A 13,883-nucleotide genomic window follows, 5' to 3' on the forward strand; every position below is an offset into this window, starting at 1 on the left:
CTTTCACTTAACTTGAAAATCTAGTACTTTCTAGAGGATTTTGCAGAAAAAAAGATTTTCCAAGGACTAAGACTCCTCTTCCTGTAGCATGAATGCCTGCTCAAATGGGTCCCCAGATACATTAGGTAGCTGATGAAGGCATATTTACTTCCTTTAAAAAAAGCTTTCTTCTTTGACATTTACTACCAGGAGTGATTTGTTTTCTTATAGTTGTTAATATATTAAATATGCTTATTTTAAAAAGAGAGAGAGAAAGAAAAAAAAAAGAGGAGCCTTCCTGACTTTGCTTACTTCTTTCCTAGGATGACAGTTGTGTTGTGTAAAGAGTTGTCTTCTCTGTCCAAAGAGTTTACTACCTGCCTAACAACTGCTGGGGTAAGAATTCTTGCCTTTTATTGGGCTAATGTTTGTTCTGTGGGCTTTTTTATTTTTATTTTTTTATTTTTATTTATTTATTTTTTTTTTTAAGATTTTATTTATTTATTTGATAGAGAGAGAGATCACAAGTAGGCAGAGAGGCAGGCAGAGAGAGAGGAGGAAGCAGGCTCCCTGAGGAGCAGAGAGCCCGATGCAGGGCTCGATCCCAGAACCCTGAGATCATGACCTGAGCCGAAGGCAGCGGCTTAATCCACTGAGCCACCCAGGCGCCCCTCTGTGGGCTTTTTAAAAACAGCTCTACTAATACAAAATTTTCATACCATAAAATGTTCCCATTTCAATTGTACCATTCAGTGGTTTTTAGTATATTTACAGAGTTGTGCAGCTGTGACCATAATCTAATTTTAGACGGTTTTCATCATCCCCTAGAATACCTTATACCATTAGCAGTTGCTCCCATTCCCTTCCCCTTCACACTTTACTAGTGCTAAACAACACTGATCTGCTTTCCATCTATAGATTTGCCTGTTCTGGACATTTCATATATATGGTATCATACAACGTGTGGTATTTTGTGGCAGATTTCTTTCAGTTAGCCTAACGTTTTTGAGGTTCATCCGCATTGTAGCATGTATCAGTACTTATTTTTATAACCAAATAAACTTTTATGGACATATACCACATTTTTCTGTTCATCAATTCATAGACATTTAGATTGTTTCCATTTTTCAGCTATATGAGTAATGTTGCTACAGACATGCATGTGTGCTTTCATTCCTCTTGGATAGGTAGGAGTGGAATTGCTGGGTCATATGTATGAAATATCTAATGTATGAAAGTTCTAATTTCTCCACATCCTCGTCAACACTTGCTGTTGTCCATTGTTTTTTGTTTTTGTTTTATTTTGTTTTTAAATTTTAGCCATCCTAGTAGGTATGAAGTGGTTATCTCAGTGCAGCTTTTATTTGCATTTCCCTGATGGCTAATGATGTTGAACTTCTTTTCATGTACTTGTTGGCCATTTGTATGTCTTCTTTAGAGAAATGTATTTCAAATTGGGTTTTTTAAAAGTTATTTTATAAATTGGGTTATTTATTTCATTATTTATCTTTCTGTCATTTATTATTTTAATTATTTGTCTTTTTATTACTTACTATTGTTGAGTTGTAAAAATGCTTTATATATTCTGGGCATAGGTTCATTATCAGATACATGATATACACGTATTTTCTCCCAGGCCATGGGTTGTTTTGGGTTTTTTTTTCTTTCTTGGTAGTGTCTTTGCACAAAAGTTTTTAATATTTATCTAGTTTGTCATTGTTGTCTTTTATCACTGTTCAGTACTTTGGTTATTGTATCTAAAGAATTTTTGCCTAACTCAAGATCATGAAGATTTACTCCTGTGTTTTCTTCTGAGAGTTTATTGTAGCTCTTACTCGTATGTCTATAATCCATTTTGAATTAATTTTTTATATGGGGTACGAGGTGGGGGTGCACTTCCATTCTTTTGCATGTGGATTTCTAGTCGTCTCAGCACTATTTGGTGAAAAGCATTTCCATATTGAATTGTCTTGGCCCTTTTGTCAAAAACAATTTATCATAGATATACAGGTTTATTTCTGGACTCTCATTTCTGTTTTACTGGTTTTATGTGTGTGTATCCATATGGCAGTACCATTTTGTCTTGATTACTGTAGCTTTGTAGTAAGTTTTGAAGTCAAGATTATAAATCTTCCAACCTTTTCCAGATCTTTTTCAAGATCTTTTATCTTTTGGGGGCCCATGCATTTTCATGTGAATTTTAGGATCACCTTGTCTTTGTTTAGCTGATTTTTGCAACTTATTTTTGTTTTCTCCTTTTATGAAATTTGCAGTATATTTTGTGCTGCTCTTTGATTCCTGTACTGGAAATGTAGGCCTTGATAAAATAAAACCCCCAACGTTTGGCAGTATATTTTGTGCTACTCTTTGATTCCTGTACTGGAAATGTAGACCTTGATAAAATAAAAACCCCAACCTTTGGCTCTAGTTTTTTTTTTTTTTTTAATATTTTATTTATTTATTTGGCACGGAGAGAGATCACAAGGAGGCTAAGAGCAGCAAGCGGGGTGGGGGGTGGGAAGCAGGCTCCCCGCTGAGCAGAAAGCCTGATGCGGGGCTCAATGCGGCACTCAGTCCCACGACCCTAAGATCATGACCTGAGCTGAAGGCAGAGGCTTAACCCACTGAGCCACCCAGGTGCCCCCATTTGGCTCTAGTTTTAAGGAGCAGCCCCTTACTTAGACTATGACGATCCTTATACTTTGCATTTGCCAACCAGGAATAGAGTTGTAATTAAAACAGCTAACTTTTTTTTTCTTTCTTTTTAAAGGAATTGTAAAAATTTACTGAAGGTGTGTAAACTATAGAACATGATCAGAAATCAGTAACCACAAATTAGGGTACAAGCAGAGCATTTTAAATGAGCAGATAAAAATCATTTTGTGGTAAACCAGATTCATAGATACAAAGACAGATTGGTGGTTGCCAGCAGTAGGGGAGTAAAGGGTGGCCTAAATAGGTGAGGGGGATTTAAAGGTCTAAACTTGCAGTTACAAATAAGTTATGGGGTATAATGTACAGCATAGTGATTATAGTTAATAATTCTGTATTGCATATTCAAATGTTGCTCAGAGAATAGATCTTGAAACTTCTCATCACAAGAAAAATACTTTGTAGCTATGTATGGTGACACATGTTAACTAGACTTATTGTGGTGATCATTTTAGATTTACATAGATACCAAATCTTGTACACCTGAAACTACTATGGTGTTGTATATCAGTTATACCTCAATTTTTAAAAAAATCACTTTGTGATAAATATGTAAATGCCAGTGTGGCAGCAGATTCTGGGCCTTTCAACTCATTTAAGAATGTAGTCCAAATTAATTTTTCTTTATGAGTTTAGATTATTCCTTTAAGGGATAGTCCTGGGATGTCTCTTTTCCCCTTAATATTGTCTTTAAAAGAGCTTCTGGGATTCTTAAAGTTAATCATCTGAGGCCAAATCTTTTCATGTTTCATAAAGATACTTTAAACCTGCAATTGAGCTATAAAGTGCTAACACATGAGTAATAAGTTTCCATGATGTATTTCCCTGTTTTTCAAACAGACCATCTTAAAAACCATGGAGTATTTTGAGCACATGTTCCATATCTGCATATTCTGTTTTAAAATTGTTCTAAAGTTTCTGATCATATGTATCATTTCTACCCCCTCTTCCAAAATGAAGATACTTTCTAAAGTCAATAAAAAAACTACAAAGGAATACACGGTCAATTGGACAGCACAGGAAGATAAAAAGAAGGAAATTTAAAGCAATTCCAGAGATGATGTTTTGCTCTTTCTCAGTCCAGACTTTTTCTGTGCTTAAATTATGTATGCAGGGGTGTGTGTGTGTGTGTGTGTGTGTGTGTGTGTGTTTCCAAGTGGGATCACACTCTGCCTACTGGTGCTCACTTAACAGTGTGTCTTCTATTCTAGGTCAAAGAAAAGGCAGACATCCTTAATCCCCTCATCACTGCAGTATTTCTAGAGGTAAGTAGTTAATTTTAAGTCTAACTTTTAGGATATTATGTATTATTAATGAGCTCTTTTTCAGTCTTTAGTTTTTGGCTTTTTTTTTTTTTTAGCAGATTGGTAATTTAGCCATACTGATGCAGTTATGACCCAAATGGCGTGTAGTTGACGCAAATTCCGTGTTGATTATTACAAAGCGTAATGATGAAGCTGCTGCGTAAAGCACAAACTAGCAGTAGGCTGTCGGTAGTCAGTACTATCCACTGGCTGCTGATGGATGATCCTTAGTCATGAAACACCTTCTGGAGATCAGGGGTAAACTTGAAGGGCTGAAAATTACAAACAGGCAAACACTGCTTCTGAAAGGACTAAAAAGTTTGTACAGGGGAGACTTGTTACAAAACAAGACAAAACATTCCTTGCTAAGAAATTTGCTTTGTTTTGTCAAAGGTGCCTGTGTTTACAGAATCCTCATCAGTCCATTAGATCTAAGGAAGGGGGTGGGTTAAGTCCTTGGCAAAGGGGGATGTAAGAGGATCACATGATGGATTATATTTCCTTGTGCGACCCTTTCTGTATTCCAAATTTTAAAAACTCTGTCTTGTCAGTTGTGCAAACAATTTAGATGTTTGATACTCTGTTTAAAATATATTTATGTAAGTCAGGGGAGATAATTGGTTAGGTTTTAAATAGGAATTGAAAAAAGTTTTTTACATTGGACTATTACTTCTTTAGTTTTAAATTCTTTTAAAATTATCACCAAGGAAATGCCTTTAATTCCTTAAATGCACAGTTTCCCTTGAATATCAGGATAATTATTCTGATAATTAACATAGTGTTTTTGAAAATTTGTGAATTAGTAGGTGGCAGAGTAGTGTAGGTGAGAAGTTTGCAAACCAGGAGTCTAGTCCTGTCCTGGGCCTCCCCTGATTTGACCCTGGACCACACATTTACCTCTTGACAATCTCATTATCTTTATATGCAATATAAGAGATCTAACCAGATGATCTCTGAGACCTCTTTTGGTTGGAAAATTTGGCAGTAAATATCACATTAAAGTTTAAATAGGAGTACATGCTATTGATAAATCCAAAAAAGGTAGAGTCACTTAATAGGTTTTCCTTATTGCTATTTGGATTGGTTGTTCTTGATTACATATCTGAAACACTCTTGTCCTTTTAAAGTTGTTTTTTTTTTTTTTTTAAATTTATTTGACAGAGAGAGATCACAAGTAGATAGAGAGGCAGGCAGAGAGAGAGGGAAGCAGGCTCCCTGCTGAGCAGAGAGCCCGATGCGGGACTCGATCCCAGGACCCTGGGATCATGACCTGAGCCGAAGGCAGCGGCTTAACCCACTGAGCCACCCAGGCGCCCCCACTCTTGTCTTTTTTTTTTTTTTTTTTCCCTTTTTATTTATTTTTTTTTTTCAGCGTAACAGTATTCATTCTTTTTGCACAACACCCAGTGCTCCATGCAAAACGTGCCCTCCCCATCACCCACCACCTGTTCCCCCAACCTCCCACCCCTGACCCTTCAAAACCCTCAGGTTGTTTTTCAGAGTCCATAGTCTCTTATGGTTCGCCTCCCCTCCCCAATGTCCATAGCCGAAGGTTGTGGGTTATTGTTAAGCTGTTTAACACTCTTGTCCTTTTAATTGCACATTTTTATCTTAATGTAATGAGCTCTCTATTATTCTCCTGGAAGATTAGAACTTGTTAGATATTAATGAAGTCTGGAAAACTCTGAACATGGTGATTCCATGATGCCTCTCATAAATATGTCTGTTATAACACATAGAAATTTGTCTATACTTATCACCTGAAAGCAGTTTTCCTTGTTCGTATTTGTAGTCTCTGTCTTGTATTCAGTAATTTTATTGAGTCCATGGAAGAAGAGCTGTCATAGTGGACTGAAAATCCTGTTCATGTAAGAGTCATAGCCTTCTAAAGTCCTTTGAGTAATTGACTAAAAGGTTGTGACAGAACCTACCCATTTAGTAAAGGAATAAATAAGCTTCAAATGCCAAATTCGAGCAGGATGTCAAAGAACAGCTACCATTTCAAATGGGCAAATTGGACAAAAATGCTGATATTCTTTTTTGGTACTGTCATATCTTTTTTTTTTTCTTTACCTTTTTTTTTTTTTAATTGTGTTACGTTAGTCACCATACAGTACATCATTAGTTTTTGATATAGTGTTCCATGATTCATTGTTTGCGTATAACACCCAGTGCTACATGGAATACTTGCCCTCCTTAATGGCCCAGTGATGGGTACTGTCATATCTTTTTTTTTTTTTTTTTAAGATTTTATTTATTTATTTGACAGACAGAGATCACAAGTGGGCAGAGAGGCAGGCAGAGAGAGAGAGAGGAGAAAGCAGGCTCCCTGCAGAGCAGAGAGCCCAATGTGGGGCTCAATCCCAGGACCCTGGGATCATGACCTGAGCCGAAGGCAGAGGCTTTAACCCACTGAGCCACCCAGGTGCCCCGGTACTGTCATATCTTAAGAGCTAGATCATTCTTTCCTCTCTAACTTTAACTAACTTGAGTTTGTGCTTTTGTTTGCCAGGTTACAGATTCAGTTAGATTGTACAAACTAATCTGGTTTTTTGTTGTCTTTTTAGTATATTTTCTCTTTTAAGTGACTGTGATATTTTCTTCCTTTCAATCTTGACAGGCCTCAAACAGTGCCTCCTATATTCAGGACGCCTTTCAGCTGCTCTTACCTGTACTGGAGATCTCTCTCATTGAGAACAAAACTGAATTACCAGTGGAATGAGCTGCAGGCCCAGGGCCTTTGTCAGAACATTGAAGAACAGAGAAAATTCAACCCAAAACTTGTGACAGCCAAGAAATGTCACTCTCTTTTGGGTACCCCTGAAGAAGTGAAGGAGAAAGGATTATTTTAGTGTATAAAATTTGGGCAGGAGAGCAGGTTTAAAGGAGGTTTGTTGCTTTCACTGCTTGGCTAAAATATTCAGGTCTTCACACTGCCCTTCCAAGTTGTTAGAATTATTAAATTATTTGAGAAGAAACTTTTATGGGAAGTTCAAGAATAATAGCTCTAGATAAAGGTTAATGGGGTACTTGGGCAAAAATATTGGTCTTTCTTGGACATGATGCAAAAAACTAACAATTTTGTTATGGTTCTGTGTGATTTAGCAGCCCACTGATAGAACTGGTTGTGAAGCAAGAGAGAAACAACTTAATTTAGTATTCTAGAATTCCTTTGCTTGATCTCTTGATGCCATTACCTTTCTCCTTTCTGTCATAAAATCTGTGGCTTTAAGAAAACAGTATATAGAAATTGTAATGATTACCTAAATTCTTTGGACTTGGTTAGAAAGTTTCATGTGCTCTTTAATTCTAGTAGTTATTATGGCATGGAGGAGAAACGTCTGAAGTATACGCGAAGCCACATGAATTAACTAAAGCAAAGTGCCCTTTGGCTTCAAATTGTTCTCCTGTCCTAAGGTGACAAGCTTCAAGTTGTAGTTGAACCCACTCAATTGGGTTCCAAACAAACAAGTGCAACTTAGAGAACCATTTCATGTTTGCGGGTATTCTGAGTCTCTCCAGGGTGTTTCATGCATACCTTATGTGCAGGGTAAATTCTGTAATAGCCAGCTCCAAAGGAGTATTGAAGCTCTTTTAGTAATGTGGTTTTTGTTATTTGACTGTTGTTGAAGGGGATTATAGAGTCCCATAGAAATAATTTAGAACAGGATTTAACCTATAAGACACAATATGTTTCTCCTTATTCTTTCTTGTTTTGTATTAATGTATTTCTTAGCATGTTTATAAATATAACTTTTATCCTTTAAATCTTAAGCTTTCTTTTGCTCTCTTCAACAATGTAAGAGGCCACTAAGGTGTTATCTTCCTAAAAGTTATTTGGTATCCACTCTTTTTAAAAAATTCTCCCAACTTTATGGTTGGAGGTAACTATTGTGAGCTCTACTGCTCATCTTCTAAAACCTTTAAATAAAATGTAATAATTATGTTAATTGATCCTTTCACTTACTTTTCCAAACATAAGCCCCAATATTTTTTTAGAGCACAGAAATAGCAAAACAAGTCTCCAACACTGACTGATCTCAACACTATTTCTATGTAATTGCCTTATTTGGGGGTAGGGGGCAGTTTGTAGGCAAGGAGGAAATAAATAGATTTGGGCTAAAAAGATGACCCATCAGCACTAAAATGTTACTCTGCTTATATTCTGTTCTGATATGATCCAAAAACTTTTGGAACATTTTAAGATAAATCTCACCCTTCCCAAAGTAAGTAATTCTGAAATTTCAGAAAAAAACAGTTGTCTGTGGTTACTAAAGCTGGTGTCCCCAGTCCTGATTTGTTGCCTCAAGCCCAGTTGCTGTGTCTGAATCTGGTTTCAAAGCTGCTCACACTGCTGACCACCTGTTCAGATGCTTGTACAGTTGTGGCTTGCAGTTTTTACTTTTCAATCTAGAAACATAGCTAAGGTTTTTCTTTCAAGGAGAGGGATATAGATATGGGGATAGAACAGTGACTCTTTTTGTGCACCTATCCAGATGGTAGCCCTGAATATGACCAGTTTTAGGTTAGATCTTGCAAAAGGCAGATGTGAATCACTGTTTCTTTTTTCTTACTTATCCCAGCTTCCCCCATGAACCCAAATGTCCTTTTAAGGATTTAGGAGACCATCAGTGAAACAATGATGAAAGGACCAATTAATTCCAAATAACAATTGCCTACCTTTCACCTAAATATAATTTAAAAGAATGAAAGTTCCTTGAATGAGTAGAGAGAAGAATAAGAGCATAAAAATTCTTTGGCAGGTGGAAAGGTAAACTCAGGGGATGCTTTGGAATTTACTGGATTATGGCAATGATTTTTGGATGGTGCATGCTTCGTTCTGTTTGGGGTGGATACAAAATGTAGTTTCTTGATGATACCTCGTCTTTTGGTGCTATTTCTTTTAAATTTTCTCTTATCTTTTACTGCTATGTCCCAATGTGTGCTACAACACCCCCGTTTCGCAATTCACTTAACACCTTATTGGTAAAATGTTCAGTTATTACTGGGGTAAGATGCTTCTCTTCCTACTGTTGGGATCTACTGGGATCTTTAAAGGCTGTGATTAAAAGAGACTTTATTAATTTGGTGTAAAAGAAATAGAAACATCTACAAACTAATTCTTGTTTTTTCTTTATATAATGCCTTGCGGATGTGTTAAGGACAAGCTATATTTATCTTACTTGCTTTTGATAGTTTCTTTTTTAAGGCATAGACACCTAAACTGACAGGTTTGTGAAACGTGAATCTGTAATCCATGTGGCTGGCATTCATAGGAATCTGAAATCAGTGTGATGCACGAATGTGGATTTTCTAGGCCTATAATTAGGAAACAAGCCCTTGTCAGTCCTACCCCGAGTGAGGACCCTCTCTTTCTTACTTGTTTTATCTAAAAGACCTACTTAAAGGAGAGGTGTTTATAAGTAGCTGTTGATGTCATCATTTGAAAAATAGACCTCTTTTTTCCTAGATGCATTCTGAATTTTAAAGGTGGGAATATTCTTCCAATTGGAAAAACCCAGATTAAAACTGTACTAACAGGGGTCCCTCAATAAGCATGATATTTCACAAATGTCAGAGATTGAAATCTTTTACTCCTTACCAATATAATGTGATGTTCATTTTCATATAAGACTAAAATGAAGCATTTGAGAAATGAGGAAGTTCTAAAAATAACAAACCTTAATTAATGTGTCATCAAGCTCTCTGGCTGATATAGGAGGAGAATTCTGAAACCTCGCCCAATAGTATCACTTTCCAGATGCACCCTGATATTCTACAAGCACCATGCACTCATTTCCCCGTTTTACTTGCAGCCTATGTTACGACATCCTTGCTTGTGATTACATCATGTGGCCAAACCCCAAAGTTCCTTCATGTCTAACATCAGTTCCCCAATCAACTTTTTTTTCACAATGCAACAGAAAGTGATTTTATTGCTGTGAACAAAATACAACAAAGCTTAGCAGAAGCCCAATCAACTCTTTCGGAAATTTTTAAACAATTGAAATATTCTCTGAACCCATTTGTCCTGTAAGCCTCACATTGGTGCCGCTGAGCAATCTCTGCCATAAGCCGCAGAGCTCTCCAAGAAAGGAAGTGGGGCAGATGCTCTGTTGGATGAATTGTGGCTGGGTTGGATGGACGTGTCTCAGATCTCATTGTCATTGCTGGGTCAGTTCAGCTTAACAAGTGTTTGCCAGATGCATCCGTCAAAACTCTCAAATCACTACTTTTGGTGGCTTGTGTCTTAAGAGACCAGTTTTTGCCATTTACATCAAACACAGAATGATGACCTATTGTTCAACTACCAGTAGCTAAAAAGAGGAAACTGACCTGTGTAGAGCAGCTTGAGTACCAGGTACCACAGAACACACTTTTCTTTGTAATCCTCACAACTGTGTGGGGCAGGGCAACGGCACCTTATTGTGTGGGCCTGCAGGATGGTGTAGAAGTTAGGCGCAAAGACAGGCTCAAAAATGGACCTCAGCTCCCTCCTATTCCAGCCTTGCGATCATGAGCAGGTGACTTAATCCCTTAAATTGCAGTTTTGTCATCTGTGAAATCGATCTTGAAACAGCACTTGTATTATAAAGTCACTGATAGGATTAAATAAAATGATCTGTACGAAGTGCTTAGAAGAGTGCACATAGTGCACATGGCACTATGTGCTTAATGCTTACTAGCCAGACACTGCTCTGATCATTTTACGTGGACTAATTTAATCCTCACGATAGCTCCGTGAGATAGGCACTAGTAGCATGCCCATTTACAGAAGAGAAATCCGAGGCACAGAGGTTAAATAACTTGCCTGACACACCGTCAAATAGTAGAGTAAGGATGCAAACCCAGGCAGCTTGTTACCAGTGTTCTGTTTTCAACTATGACATCACACTGCCACTGTAACAACTATTAAGCTACTTTGTTACAATGGTTATGAAACAGTCTCAGAGGGTTCAGTGATTTCCCCCGCATTTCACAACTCTAAATGACAGAGCTCCTGCAGTGTGAGCCCAAGTTGTCTGGCTCCCAAACTCACGTTTGTTCTGTTTTATTTTTTCAAGGGGAAAGGCGTGGTTCCTGTCTAGTGATAAATACCTATAGGGGAGCATCTGGGCGCATTATCCGAAGCCACTAGAAGTTGGCATAGAAAGGATGGTGTGGTGACAAGTCATGTTTGCGACAGCGGGAACAAAGAAGTAAGAGCATCTGTATCAATTAGCGATCAAAAAAGAGAGAGGAGTACACAAATGTTCATAGCAGCCTCATTTGTAACAGCCCCAAACTGGAAACTAAGCAGATACCCTTCAGTAGGTGAATGCTTAAACAGACAGTGGTACATCCACACCTGGATAACTACTCAGAAATTAAAAGGAATAAACTATTGATCCATGCAGGAACTTGGATGAATCTCAAAGGAATTACACTGAATAAAAAAAATCCCCAAATGTTACATACTGTATATTCCATTCATATAAATTGAAATGACAAATTTATAGAAATGGAGACCAGTTAACAGTTGGCAGGGGTCAGGAATGGGGACGTGGGAGGAGATAGGTAAGTGTGGCTTTCAAAGGGCAATAGGGGGGATCCTTGTGATGGAGACCTTAACTGTGGTGGACACACAGACCTACTCATGTGATAAAGTGTACAGAATTTTAAATGTACACACAGACACACACGGGTACAAGAAAAATGGAGGAATCTGAATGAGATAGGTGGGTTGTATCATTGTCAATATCCTGGTTGTAAAATTTTAGTTTTGCAAGATGTTACCTTTGGGGGAAATTGGGTAAACGATATACAGGATCTCTCTGTTATAATTGCATGTAAATCTTCAATTATCTCAATAACTATTACAATTAAAAATGGAGGGGTTCCTGGGTGGCTTAGTCAGTTAAGCATCTGACTCTTGGTTTCACCTCAGGTTGTGATCTCAGGGTCCTGGGATCCAGCCCTGCTTCAGGTTCTGTGCTCAGCATGGAGTTTGCTAGGATTCTCCCTCCCTTCTCCCACTGCCCCTTCTACCCCCCACCCCCACCTCAAATAAATAGATAAATTTTGGTGGGGGGAAGGAAGGAGAGAGCTTTGAGCCAGGGGAGCCAAAGATTCCAAAAATGTGTCCACCCTCTGGATTTAACAAATCCGGATTTAACAAATTAAGGGGCCTCTTATGTGAAAGTCCCTATCACCGACAGTTGGAAGCCAGAATGGTGGCAAATGTGGCTCTGTCAGGCTCCTCTCCGTAAGCAGGCACTTTGGTAGCAGGTGTTAGGCTAAAGGCCAAAGTGGAAGAGAAATACCAAGATCCCAAGTGAGTGGAGAGAGAATACACAGTGGCAACGAGCAATCGCGGATAAATACTGCTGAGGTTTGGAGGTTTTTTGCTTCTGCATTTCCTAAGTCTTCAGGATCAGAGGAGGAGACCTCTGAGGTGGTTCTTGGTTCTCCTATATCTTCAGGGTTTGTTTGCATGGCTTAAAGGGAGGCCTGCTCAAATGGAATTGGGATGAGGGAACATCGCCACCTAGTGTTGGTGGACCCCTCAATTGCCAGTGGCCGTTTACAATCCCCTCAGCTTGTCATTCTTTCCCTGCTCATTCCCCCCCCCCCCCCCCCAGAAGGCAGAGCAGCAAAATGTTTATGAGCAAAGGTGAAGCTAGACAGTCTCAGTTCATATCCCTTCTCCACCTTTTCCCGGCTGGAGGACGTGGAGAGTTGGTCAACCTCTCTGTACGTTGGTTTCATGATCTGTGCAATGGGGATGGCAGCTGCCTCACAGTTGGATAAAGTAGTGTACACATGTGCTGGGCACCGAGTCTGGCCACGGTAATCACTCCATACATGTTAGTTCGATGACTATGACTCTAAGATGTCAGGCTCCAAAAGCTGCTTCATATTCTGCAAACCAGAATATCTATTTTCTTCCCTCCCTCCTCCCCTTCCTTCCTCCCTCCTTTCCTTCCTCCCTCCTCCCTTCGTTCTTTCCTTCCTTTCATCCTAGACAGGGGGTGGCGGGGCAGGTAGGGGGCTAGAGGGAGGGGCAGAGGGAGAGGGAGAAGACGCCATGTATAACGGGGATTGATCTCACGACCCTGAGATCACAACCCTAGCCAAAACCAGGACTTGGATTCTCAACCAACTCAGGCGTTCCAAGCCAGATTTGTTTCTGTCTTCATGGTGAGCCTCGTGGAGGCTGAGAGCAGAGAAACTGGGCTTCTTTGTCTTAGTCCTTTGGCATTTCTTTGGGTCTCTGTTTCCTCACCCATAAAACGGGAATAATAACATCTGCCTGTGTTTGCCTCGTGGCATCTTGTATACGTGTTAAGATAATATATGTGATAGCACTTTAAGGAGAAGAGGCCCCCATAAGGCCTAGGATCTTAAAAGATAGTGTAAAGTAAGTAGTGTCATGTATCGTATCCAGCCCCCAGAGCCCGGATTGCTGTGGAACGCAGTATCAGTCTGGCATCTGCTCCCTGTCTACCAGTACCCTTCCCCTGGCACCTCCCAGGGCTGTCCCCACCATGGTCACGTGTCCTAGTCACAGAATCCTAAGTGTCTGGTTTGGGAGTGTGAGACCTGAGAGCAGGAGTGGAATGATGTTGTGGGGTGAGGTAAACCCATGACCAGCTTCGTCCTAGCCACCCTACCAGTTTGAACCCACTAGATTCTGCTCATTTCCTTCATCCTGGAGTCAAACCTACAGGTTGGGCTTCATTTCCCCAACACACCCCTGAGCACTTTGTGACTAATGAGCTCCTCTTAGAGAGTTACTTTGGAGCATGGTAGGAAGGGGTCTGGATCCTGAACATCTGGAGCATCTGGAGGCCCAGCAATATTCCTCTGCATACTGGTTTCTCTTAGGGTTTTTTCTTGATACTCCCC

The 13,883-nt window shown here is 39.3% G+C and overlaps 1 protein-coding gene across 4 annotated transcripts in view; it reads left to right on the forward strand.

The window, feature by feature from the left end:
• Positions 1-9,942, forward strand: part of FAM114A2 (family with sequence similarity 114 member A2) — a 36,170-nt gene extending 26,228 nt beyond the window's left edge. For all 4 annotated transcript variants that reach the window (XM_045999195.1, XM_045999197.1, XM_045999198.1 and 1 more), the window contains exons 12-14: positions 303-375; positions 3,903-3,956; positions 6,616-9,942. In XM_045999195.1, the coding sequence (XP_045855151.1) occupies positions 303-375; positions 3,903-3,956; positions 6,616-6,717 (229 nt within the window). In that variant the 3' untranslated portion in view covers positions 6,718-9,942. The remainder of the gene's footprint in view (positions 1-302; positions 376-3,902; positions 3,957-6,615) is intronic.
• Positions 9,943-13,883: the final 3,941 nt, after the last annotated feature.

This window comes from Meles meles, chromosome 3 (assembly GCF_922984935.1).
Source record: "Meles meles chromosome 3, mMelMel3.1 paternal haplotype, whole genome shotgun sequence".
NCBI classification, from domain to species: domain Eukaryota; kingdom Metazoa; phylum Chordata; class Mammalia; order Carnivora; family Mustelidae; genus Meles; species Meles meles.